This window comes from Chanodichthys erythropterus, chromosome 20, assembly GCF_024489055.1.
Source record: "Chanodichthys erythropterus isolate Z2021 chromosome 20, ASM2448905v1, whole genome shotgun sequence".
NCBI lineage: Eukaryota > Metazoa > Chordata > Actinopteri > Cypriniformes > Xenocyprididae > Chanodichthys > Chanodichthys erythropterus.
Window position 1 is genome coordinate 30,172,562 of NC_090240.1, and position 12,743 is coordinate 30,185,304.

At 37.2% G+C, this 12,743-nt stretch overlaps 1 protein-coding gene across 1 annotated transcript in view; it reads left to right on the forward strand.

The window, feature by feature from the left end:
- plxna1a (plexin A1a) overlaps window positions 1–12,743 on the forward strand; it is a 245,298-nt gene that overhangs the window by 143,366 nt on the left and 89,189 nt on the right. The window contains exon 9 of the mRNA XM_067370392.1: window positions 4,808–4,922. Coding sequence (XP_067226493.1) covers window positions 4,808–4,922 — 115 coding nt within the window. The remainder of the gene's footprint in view (window positions 1–4,807; window positions 4,923–12,743) is intronic.

Here is a 12,743-nt window from a genome sequence, read left to right on the forward strand (position 1 = left end):
AGAGCGCACTTCTCGTCTCTTTGTGATGCTCTCGCTGACCGCAGAAGCCTTTTCATGATATGAGAAAAGCACTGGACGTCTGAGGTGAATTCGGGAGCGGTGAGCTACACGGAGCTTGTGAAGTGTGTCTTAAAATACTGTGGAAGTGACACTCTGTGTAGACCGTACTTTAACATTTGAGTTGTAAAGCTTGGACGCCCTTTTTTTGTTTGTTTTTTAAATAAATGAACTGATTCAGATTTATTCAAAAGTCTATAGGTTGATTGGGTCACTTTTTGCCTTTGAGATGACTGGGAAAAAGTGTCCCAATGAACCTGAAAAGAAAGTACAACCTATTTTAACTTTTGGTTTCACATATCAGGATAATTATCTGTATAACTTTATCAGTCTCTCACATCGTTGTGGAGGAATTTTTCCCCACTCTTCTTCTTTACAAAGTTGCTTCAGTTCATTGAAGTTTGTGGGCATTTGTTTTTGCACGGCTCTCTTAAGGTCCTGCCACAGCATTTCGATCGGGTTGAGGTCTGGACTTTGACTGGGCCATTGTGACACCTTGATTCTTTTCTTTTTCAGCCATTCTGTTGTAGATTTGCTGGTGTTCATGAGATCATTGTCCTGTTGCATGACCCAGTTTCAGCCAAGCTTTAGCTGTCAGACAGATTGCCTCACATTGACTCTAGAATACTTTGGTATATAGAGGAGTCCATGGTCAACTCAATGACTGCAAGGTGGCCAGGTCCTGTGGCTACAAAACAAGCCCAAATCATCACCCCTCCAGCAGCGTGATGGACAGTTGATATGGGGTGTTTTTTCTGATATGCTGTGTTTGGTTTTCGCCAAACACGGCGCTGTGCATTATGGCCAAACATCTCCACTTTGGTCTCGTCTGTCCAAAGGACTTTGTTCCAGAAGTCTTGTGGTTTGTTCAGATGCAACTTTGCAAACTTAAGCCATGCTACCATGTTATTTTTAGATAGAAGAGGCTTTCTCCTGGCAACCCATCCAAGCGTGCCACACTTGTCCCATCTACTAATTGTGCCATCTACTAATTGTACTGTCAGGAAAATTAACATTTAACATGTTAACTATGGCCTGTAGAGTCTGAGGTGTAGCTCTTGGGGTTTTTGGTTTTCTGAGCATGGGTTGAATTTGCTGGGCCGTCCACTCCTGGGAAGATTGGGAACTATCTTGAATGTTTTCCACTTGTGATAGTCTTCGTCACTGTAGAATAACAGACTTTATATTGTTTGGAAAGGGCCCTATAATTCTTCCCAGATTGATGGCAGCAAGAATTGCCTCTCTAAGATCATTGGCATTTTGTTAACACACACCTGAAGGCTCCAGACCAGAAAACTGCCAAAACTTCTGCTTTAAAAGATTTGGTAACACTTGCTGAAGATCAGTTAATCAAAGGCATTTGATTAGCAGAGCCTGAATGCTACTAATCCTATTAATTCCTATGGAAGCAGTAAGAGTGTACAATGTAATGTAAAATATGATGTGTTGTAATTAATCTGGGTTGTATTTACATATTTTTAAGACCTGCTAAGGACCATATTATTATTATTATTATTATTATTATTATTATTATTATGTCCTGATACTTGTATATAATTATATATATATATATATATATATATATATATATATATATATATATATATATATATATATATATATATATATATATATATATATATATAATTTATTTATTTTTTATTTTTTATTTTTTTGGGGGACATCTGCCTTTACACTCAAATGAAAAATAATGACATCCCATTCTTAATCTGTACAGTTTAATATGGATTTGGCCCACCCTTTGCAGCTATAACAGCTTCAGCTCTTCTGGGAAGGCTTTCCACAAGGTTTAGGAGTGTGTTTATGGGAATTTTTGACCATTCTTCTAGAAGCGCATTTGTGAGGTTAGGCAGTGATGTTGGACGAGAAGGCCTGGCTCACAGTCTCCGCTCTAATTCATCCCAAAGGTGTTCTATCGGGTTGAGGTCAGGACTTTGTGCAGGCCAGTCAAGTTCCTCCACACCAAACTCGCTCATCCATGTCTTTATGGACCTTGCTTTGTGCACTGGTGCGCAGTCATGTTGGAACAGGAAAGGGACGTCTCCAAACTGTTCCTACAATGTTGGGAGCATGAAATTGTCCAAAATGTCTTGGTATGCTGGAGCAGTTCCTTTCACTGTAACTAAGGGGCCAAGCCTGTATATATAGTGGTGCAGAAATTACTCACTTCACCTTTACTATACAGTTGTGTAATGAAGAAGTACTGCACAAATCTATTTCCACCTCTTATGTCAAGCTCAGTTCATTCTGAAGTTCCTGCCGAATGCATGATAAGAAACTGCTCCCACGCAACGCAACTCTTCTGTTAAGATTTTTTTAAACGTGACTCTGAGACTAGAGTACAGACCAGTGTCCTTGTCCTCCTCTGCCAAACGGCAACAAAATCTTCCTCTGTATCCATGGCAACGAAGCCAACCTACACCTTTGTCTCAATGCGATGTGTGGAAAGTTGACAGATCAGTGTTGTTTGTGACGTAACTGGCAATCTTAATTTTTTCACCTTGAGGTGCCAACTCTGTCAAATGTGGGCTCAGTCGTTAAATGTCTTGAATGAACAAATCATCAGTGCTGTTGATGTAAATGAGTCATTTTAAACTGTTAAATTTGAAGCTTTGCTCTTTGGTCATTTTCTGTGTGAGACCTGAATGAATGGATTGTGTTTGTGTGTATGCGTCTTATCTTTTGGTTTCTTTTCCTTTGCTGTTTGATGAGAGCGTTCGTTCACTCTGTCATTCCGACATGTCTTTGATCTGTCTCAATCTCTGTCCATCTCACATCACCTGCTCTCTGTCACCTCTGCTTGAAAGATGGAAAGAGAAGACATAAAAGAGGTAGATTTGTTTGAAAAACCATCTTTGTAATATGGGCGGTTGCCAGGGTATGACACATCTCTGATATGCATTAAATGCGTTATTAACAAACAAGAAGTTGTTCGGTTTAGTCCTGTACACACTGCATAGAATTATTGTTAATGCTGATGTCACTACATAAATTTTTCAGGGGGGTAATTTGAGGTTGTCACTCCCATAAATTACTGAACTCTTAGATACAGTGTGTACGTGGCCATTGTTATGTGGTTATTAGGGTGTTTTGAGTGGGTGCTAGGGTGTTGCTAAGGTGTTCTGAGTGTTTTAGCTTATTGTTATTTGGTTGCTAGGGCGTTCTGCGTGGTTGCTAGGGAGCTCTGGCTGGATGCTCTGGCATAAAGTGCAACAGTTGGGTTCTGAAAGTGAAAACCCCATTCATTTTCTCCATAAGAAAAGCAATTTTAAACGATAACTCATAAACCTTTAAAGACAGACCTATTGTGAGCTTTGAGGTTGTTAATCCATAGTATTTGCTTCTGCTGAAGCCGGCACTTGCATTATTTCAGCTTATTTTTAAGATAATCGTGTTAAACAGTAGAATTCCTGGTGGAAAAACTACATTACCCATGATGCTGTACAGAAAATTACACCAATCAGAGAGTCTGAAAAAGCAACACACTCAAATAGCTCTTTAGCTCCACCCACTCCAAATGTTCGATATGCATATTTTCAAATAAACTTAAAATATATTGTTTTAATATATATAATCCACATTTGTAAATGAGTAGTTTTTATCATTTTTCCATAGTTTAATTGATTATGCTTTGATAAATTGATTATTTAATTGATTACGCAATGCTTCATGGGATTTTATTTCTTTCCCTCAATAAAACAGTTAAATACACAGTCTTGTACAATACCTTGTCTTTTTGTCGGATTTTTAAAAAAACGTTTTTGCATCTAATCAAAGTTTGTAGTGTTGTGATTTACCTCATAGCTGATTTGCCTTGTTCGTGGTTTGTTTATAAGTCTTTAATGAAGACTGTTTTAAAATCCTTATGGGAAAATGAATAATAAAAAAAAAAAAAACTTCCGGGAGCAGCACCGCTGAAAAGGGGGTGGACACTGTTGCGCTCTGTAGCTTTATAGTTGCTTCTGAGAATTTTTTTGCTTTTGCAATATACAGTTGTTAGGGTGTTGTTGGTGTGTGGTAGAGCATCGCTAAGGGGTTTTGAGTGTTTATTGCATTATGTGGTAACTAGAGCCGTGTTTCCACGTCAGGAACTTTCCCCAGGAACAAGGGACTTTGGGTTGGTACTCTGTGTTTCGGAACCAGGGTCTAAATTAAGTTCTGTGTACAAATGTCCCCCTCAGAAGGTGCCTGCTTGCAACTTTTCAATGTTCAGAAACTTTCGGGGGTGGGACTTGGGCGCTGAACATGCGTGAACTCAACTAATCAGCAGCATTTTGATTGGTTGACTCGACACAGCATTTTATTTCAATTTCAATCCATTTTTAAAAGTCTGTTGCGGTGCGTACAGTAAGAGTTGTTTGCTATTCGAATCAACAGTAGAATTTAAAAATTACGACCGATGGTCTGGTCAGGCTTTATTAAGCTTATTTGTGGAGGACAAAATGTCTCCAACAAGAACTGAAAAGTTAAGCGCAGTCCTGCGTCAACGGACCGAACTTCACGGTACTTTAGATTGTGATACCGACAGCAACAGGTCTGGTCTAAAAAAAGTTCCTGGGACAAATTGTTTCAGGTAAATTTGGTGGAAACGAGGCTTAGGGTATTCTTGGAGGTTATTCTGGGTATTCTGGGTGGTATGTAGTGTGGAAATGTCATGGTTTGATAGATTGCATCCATATGTAACTTTGGAATTAATAATTGAATAACACTCTTTTTCTCCTCTTCATAGGTGTCTCTCCTGCGTGAATGGCTCCTTTCCATGCCACTGGTGCAAATACCGCCACATGTGCACCCACAATGCCAATGACTGCTCCTTCCAGGAGGGCCGCGTCAACATGTCTGAGGTCAGTCTGTCTAATACAATGCATACATTTACATGCAGTGCCCTTTCTGTGCACAGCTCCCTTTCATTTCATAGAAAATTGCTTTTCATGTTTGCGACCCATCACCAAAAAATACAGGGGTGCAGATGCACACATGGGTGGTCATGTCCCATTTGCGAGCATTGTTCTTTTCGTGCTGGCTTTGTGTGAGCAGCTGTTCTAAGGAGAACGGCGCTGGATTAATGCACTTATAAACGGCACTGACTGAATGACTATGCAAATTGTATCGTGTTGTACATTTACAAATGCTACATTTGCATAAAAACCAATATCAATCACATCTCTCCCTCCTTTTCGTATGAGCGCTGGAAGTGCGAGAGGCGGCATTACTCGTGTACAGTGGGTTATGATTACCGACGCACACACGCATCAATCCTACACATGCCTGTTCTCGACTGCCGAAGTCGTCTCAGGGGAGCATTTGTATCTCAAACCATTTCGAGTCGACCAGGGGGCTATTCATGCACTCTGCAGCTGTTAAACAGCGCTTTGGGCTTTGAGAGGGGCGTTTGGGTGTAATGTACATAAATGTTTAACATTTTACACAGCCTTATCAGTGCTCACTCCCAAACACCTTCCTGATGTGCTGCAGTATCTACTTCCCCAATATTAGTTGATCCTGAGGATCCCAGCTCAATGCAGAATCCATGAATGCATTTTTATCGTGCACTGAGTACTTATATATATATATATATATATACAGTGGGTACGGAAAGTATTCAGACCCCCTTAAATTTTTCACTCTTTGTTATATTGCAGCCATTTGCTAAAATCATTTAAGTTATTTTTTTTTTTCGCATTAATGTACACAAAACACCCTATATTGACAGAAAAACACAGAATTGTTGACATTTTTGCAGATTTATTAAAAAAAGAAAAACAGAAATATCACATAGTCCTAAGTATTCAGACCCTTTGCTGTGACACTCATATATTTAACTCAGGTGCTGTCCATTTCTTATGATCATCCTTGAGATGGTTCTACACCTTCATTTGAGTCCAGCTGTGTTTGATTATACTGATTGAACTTTATTAGGAAAGCCACACACCTGTCTATATAAGACCTTACAGCTCACAGTGCATGTCAGAGCAAATGAGAATCATGAGGTCAAAGGAACTGCCTGAAGAGCTCAGAGACAGAATTGTGGCAAGGCACAGATCTGGCCAAGGTTACAAAAAAAATTCTGCTGCACTTAAGGTTCCTAAGAGCACAGTGGCCTCCATAAACCTTAAATGGAAGACGTTTGGGATGACCAGAACCCTTCCTAGAGCTGGCCGTCCGGCCAAACTGAGCTATCGGGGGAGAAGAGCCTTGGTGAGAGAGGTAAAGAAGAAACCAAAGATCAATGTGGCTGAGATCCAGAGATGCAGTCGGGAGATGGGAGAAAGTTGTAGAAAGTCAACCATCACCAGTCGGGGCTTTATGGGAGAGTAGCCTGACGGAAGCCTCCCCGCAGTGCAAGACACATGAAAGCCTGCATGGAGTTTGCTAAAAAAAAACCTGAAGAACTCCAAGATGGTGTCTTGTCCTTCATTTGTCTTGCACTGAGGAGAGGCTTCCGTCGGGCCACTCTGTCATAAAGCCCCGACTGGTGGAGGGCTGCAGTGATGGTTGACTTTCTACAACTTTCTCCCATCTCCCGACTGCATCTCTGAAGCTCAGCCACAGCGGTCTTTGGGTTCTTCTTTACCTCTCTCACCAAGGCTCTTCTCCCCTGATAGCTCAGTTCGGTCGGACGGCCAGCATTAGGAAGGGTTCTGGTTGTCCCAAATGTCTTCCATTTAGGGATTATGGAGGCCACTGTGCTCTTAGGAACCTTAAGTGCAGGAGAAATGTTTTTGTAACCTTGGCCAGATCTGTGCCTTGCCACAATTCTGTCTCTGAGCTCTTCAGGCAGTTCCTTTGACCTCATGATTCTCATTTGCTTTGACATGCACTGTGAGCTGTAAGGTCTTATATAGACAGGTGTGTGGCTTTCCTAATCAAGTCCGAATCAGTATAATCAAACAAAAATGTCAACAATTCTGTGTTTTTCTGTCAATATAGGGTGCTGTGTGTACATTAATGAGGGAAAAAAATGAACTTAAATGATTTTAACAAATGGCTGCAATATAACAAAGAGTGAAAAATTTAAGGGGGTCTGAATACTTTCCGTACCCACTGTGTGTATGTGTGTGTGTGTGTATATATATATATATATATATATATATATATATATATATATATATATATATATATATATATATATATATATATATATATATATATATATATATATATATATATATATATATATATATATATATATATATATATATATATAAAATATATATATATATTTTTTTTTAGGTGTATATATTATATACATAGGGTAATACTAATAATACTACTAATAATAATTATTATTATTATTATCATCATAATTTTTATTATTATGTAATTTATAACTGTCACCCCCCTAAAATTAAATGGTTTTAATTCATGAATGCTTTGGAATACAGACCTAAGTTTGGTCTCTCTTTTATAGAAGACACTCAGCAGATTATTGCTGAAGTGAAAGCACTTATTGAAGTTTAAGTTTACTGTAAAACAGATTTACTGTACTAAACATAATTTATTTTATACAAAACATATATTTTACAAAATACTCTAAAATTGCTATTAAAGGAACACTCCACTTTTTTTGAAAATAGGCTAAATTTCCAACTCCCCTAGAGTTAAACAGTTGAGTTTTACCGTTTTCGAATCCATTCAGCCGATCTCCGGTTCTGGCGGTACCACTTCTAGCATAAATTAGCATAGTTCATTGAATCTGATTAGACCGTTAGCATCGTGCTTAAAAATGACCAAAGAGTTTTGATGTTTTTCCTATTTAAAACTTGACTCTTCTGTAGTTAAATCGTGTACTAAGACAGATGGAAAATAAAAAGTTGTGATTTTCTAGGCTGATATGGCTGGGAACTATACTCTTATTCAGGCGTAATAATCAAAGAACTGCAGCAGGCGCAATGATACTACGCAGCGCCTGTGAGCCCCTGCTTGCACAGGGAACGTGCCTTGCAACCATGGAGACGTTTGTGAGAGACGCTGCGTAATATCATTGCGCCTGCTGCAGCCATGATACGGCAGCAAAGTTCCTTGATTATTACGCTGGAATGAGAGTATAGTTCCTAGCAATATCAGCCTAGAAAATCGCAACTTTTCATTTTCCGCCGGTCTTAGTACACAATGTAACTACAGAAGAGTCAAGTTTTAAATAGGAAAAATATCAAAACTCTTTGGTCATTTTTAAGCGCAATGCTAACGGTCTAATCAGATTCAATGAACTATGCTAAGCTATGCTAAAAGTGGTACCGCCAGAACCGGAGATCGGCTGAATGGATTCGAAAACGGTAAAACTCAACTGTTTAACTCTAGGGGAGTTGGAAAATTAGCCTATTTTCAAAAAAAGTGGAGTGTTCCTTTAAGTCAAAGCCATATGTCTAATCCAAATTTGAAGTTGATAACACAAAGATTGAAGTCCCGCTGAGATTTTGTTTAGGCACTATACCAAAAAAAAAGCCACCGGGTGACTTCCATATTCCATTTAATTTTTTAATGCATTCACCTGTAGCAAATTAATAAATTTGTGTCACAATATCACTGCTATCACAAAACCGTTGCAAAATATGGAACCTTGAGTCTCAGACCTTTCCGACAATATGTGTTTTGTCAAGATTAAAAAAATGTTTATTTTAAAATAGTTAAAATAAATTTTGTAACATGAAACATGACACTGTCCACTCGGGGGAGGAGCCCGCTCACAGGATTTAAAGTACTGTTTCCATGGTAATGCAATGTCCGTTTTCAAAATAGTTTTCACCAAATGAATTTTGAGTTTTTAAGCGTTTGAATGATAACTAATTTATGATGATTACTAAAATATAAAAAAAAAAAAAAAAGAAAAAAAGTGCACCAAGCTTCCCGCGGAACAGTGACAGTTAAGGGGTTAAAGTAAAATAAATTAAATTATTCAAATGTGTGATATTGACTTAATTCATAGGACCTTTCATTTATCTATTTTCTTCAGTTCTTCATGCTTTGAAGGAGAGAGACATTTTTACATTCTTTTTTGTTTTTTTTGCCATATTTATGAGTAATGTGTAGTTTAACTTTATATTTATGTTGATGTTTGCGTGGGTTGTGAATAAAGTCACCGTTACAGAACATTGTTCATCGCAATGTGCAGCAAAAAGTCTTTAACCCCTTTATCCTTGACTATATGCATCATGTATAATGGCCTTGATAGCTTTATTGATTTTGTAAAATGGTTACTGCATTATACAATTCATGGACACAATTTTTCATTAAAACCTTATTTAATTAAGCAAATTCCTTTTTTAAGTCATTCTAGTTAAAAGCGTCTCCTAAATGAACAAATGCAAATGTAAATTCATTAAGTATCATTCTTCTGCTAGAAAATTCTTTCTTTGACAGTTAATATTTTGCCTAGATATGCTGCTGCATGATTGATTTGGACATTAGCTGATGTCATTACATCATAACCTGAATTCTGATTTCCTGTTGGTTCAGTTGCCTAAACCGCTTTATTGTGATCATTTTGAAGTTGCCACGACATGTGAAGAAACTAATAAACACTGGAAAAGATGCTCTTGACATGGAGGTTGGTGGTTATTTGGTGTTTATTGGGAGGAGGATGAAGGTGAGATAGTAGCAGGGTTTTGTGGGCGAAGGTGTGGAATTGAAGTAGGGAGCGAAGGATAGGTGTTTCACATCTGGTATCTTCAGGTAGCGACGGTTAATATCTAGTGGTTGAAGTGAGATTTCAGAGATTGCTTTTCATTATTCTCGGCAGTGGGGTCTCAAAAGCGAGCGAGGTGCCTACCTAGACAGCATTTATTTGAATCATAGGGGCATTCTTGTGATGACTGCAAACATAAACATAAGGTTAACACCAGCGCTACCTGTAGTCATTCCTCAATTCTACTTTAACTGTTTTCCTGGTCAAATAAAGTCAGTCAGTCAATTAATCAACCAATCAATCAATCAATCAATCAATCAATCAATCAATCATATTTTTATTATTAGATAGTGAGTAAACGGGAACATTAAATCTGACCAGGTGGAAATCTATCTATCTATCTATCTATCTATCTATCTATCTATCTATCTATCTATCTATCTATCTATCTATCTATCTATCTATCTATCTATCTATCTATCTATCTATCTATCTATCTATCTATCGATCGTTCTATCGATCGTTCTATCGATCGTTCTATCGATCGTTCTATCGATCGTTCTATCTATCTATCGATCGTTCTATCAATCGTTCTATTGATCGTTCTATCTAACGTTCTATCGTTCTACCGATCGTTCTATCTATCGTTCTATCTATCGTTCTATCTATCATTCTATCTATTGTTCTATCGTTCTATCTATCATTCTATTGATCGTTCTATATCATTCTATCTATTGTTCTATCATTTTATCTATTGTTCTATCGTTCTAGCTATCGTTCTAGCTATCGTTTTATCTATCTGTCAGACAAATTTGTCTGTTGTTCTTTACAATACAGTTCCCACGAATACGGCTGCAAATACAGTTCCCACAATCCCCTTCCGAATGACTTTATCTCTTATTACAGCTCAGTCTGTGAGCAACCATACCTTAAAAAGTAGCCAAACATCCTCTCGGAGACATGAAAGATAAACCGTTCAGTCACCGAACGTAATGAGTCACATTTGCAAATCAAATGTATATAAATCAACATTTGCCTGACAGCGGATAAACAGAGGAACACATTAAATCTGACCAGGCGGAAAATTGCTTCAGTAAGCCACACTTGAGGAATCCACAAGGAGAAATAAACAAACATACATATAAACAAACAAACAGCACCGCTAACACATTTGTTCCAGCCTTCATTATTTGTGAACCCAGCTGTCGGCCAGTAGCTCATTTAGTCACACTTGGGCAGCGGTTTTGCCCTTTGCTAGCGCCAAAAGTGCCCAGGCATTTCACAGATTTGCACGGAAGGTCATGCAGAGCTGGAATATTTAAACGTATCCTGAGTTTCAGCATCACTTTTGGAATAATGGTGAAGCTCTGTTTCCAGCCTATACAGCATGTGTTATCATGCTGACAAGCTCATAGTATACTAACATTGATTGTCCGTAAATGGACCAGAGAGACTGAATGACCCACCTCAGGAACTCAACATTGCGTTAGTATATTTTGGTTTTCTCCCACGTCTCTTTCATCCAACCCTATTGAGACAGAGTCGCCCAGTCCATAAGCGTAATGAATGGAGTTTGTTTTAAGGATGATGAAACTGGTGTTACGGCTGCGTTCTCTCGCTCATTTGAGACTCATTAGTGTGCGTCTCCGATGAGACAAATGGGGGTTTTGATAAATAAGTCATGGGGTGGTATATCGCCAAGGAACTCCTCGATGCTCCCACGGGAACTGTGTGATTCAGTAATGCTCTGGCTTGTGTTTGCTCTTATAAACAAAGACATCTCACCCATGATAATAGCAGAAAAAGCAGAGCGTTGTGGGGGTGTTTGTCCTCAGCTGGGTGCATATGTGATTTTAAGACTCATAGTGTAAAATAGGACAGTATATAGCTCTCATAATTCATACGGAGCTGTTAGCATTAAAAGCTTTCTGCTCAAAGCTATTGTACCTACATTGTTGTTTGGTAATAAAATAACTCGGCTTCCTGCAAATATTTTATCCATAGTGTTTCAAAAGTTCGTGGTGCGACTACATAAGACTGTAATATAGTTGTCTGCAGGATGATAATTCAAAGAAAGCCTACACAGACACCAAAAACAAAGTTGTTCTTTTGTCTTTCTTGAAAGAAGGGTATATTCACAGGCTTTTACAGCCTCTATTCTAATCCGTATAACTAATATACTGCTGCCAAATATGGAAACTGCACAGTTGAGTTGATCAGAGAATTTTTTTTATTTTTTTTTTATCAGGACATCCATCATGTTTATACTTTCTTCCTTTTCACTTTGAGGGACTTAATTAAAAATGAGAATACAATTAGATCTCACTTCAGTTTGTTACGAGAGCTCATAATTACCTTTTTAGATCCTTCATAATGTCTGTGATTGGTCCATAGAGCTTGAAAGGGATTTCAAACTGCTAAAATAATAGAAATTGAGATTGAGTCTGGACATTGTACACTGAAAAGTTGATTTGTGAATGTTTTTAAAAGTAACTGGTTGAATAGCATCTTTAATCCCATTTCTATATTGTATTATTTATCCAGTAATATGAATATATAGTAGTTTATATATAATATATTTTAAGAAAATGAAGCCTCTTTCAGCACAATAAAGACTTCTGGATTGTGGCATTATTTGACTATGACAATTCTGCACATTTATATTACTGTAATGCAAAAATAAATAACCCTATTCTCATTATTGTAACACAAAATAATGATATTTATGCAGATTTGTGCTGTTTTACAGTAATGAGAATCTAATCAAATTATCATATTTTTTGTTTGTTTTTATTGTCATTATTCTTAATGGAGATTTTAAGACTAAATGCAATTAATTGTCATGAAAATAATCTTGGAAAAAAAACAATAGTCAAAAAGATATATATATATATATATATATATATATATATATATATATATATATATATATATATATATATATATATATATAATATATATATATAATATATATATATAATATATATATATAATATATATATATATATATATATATATATATATATATATATATATATAT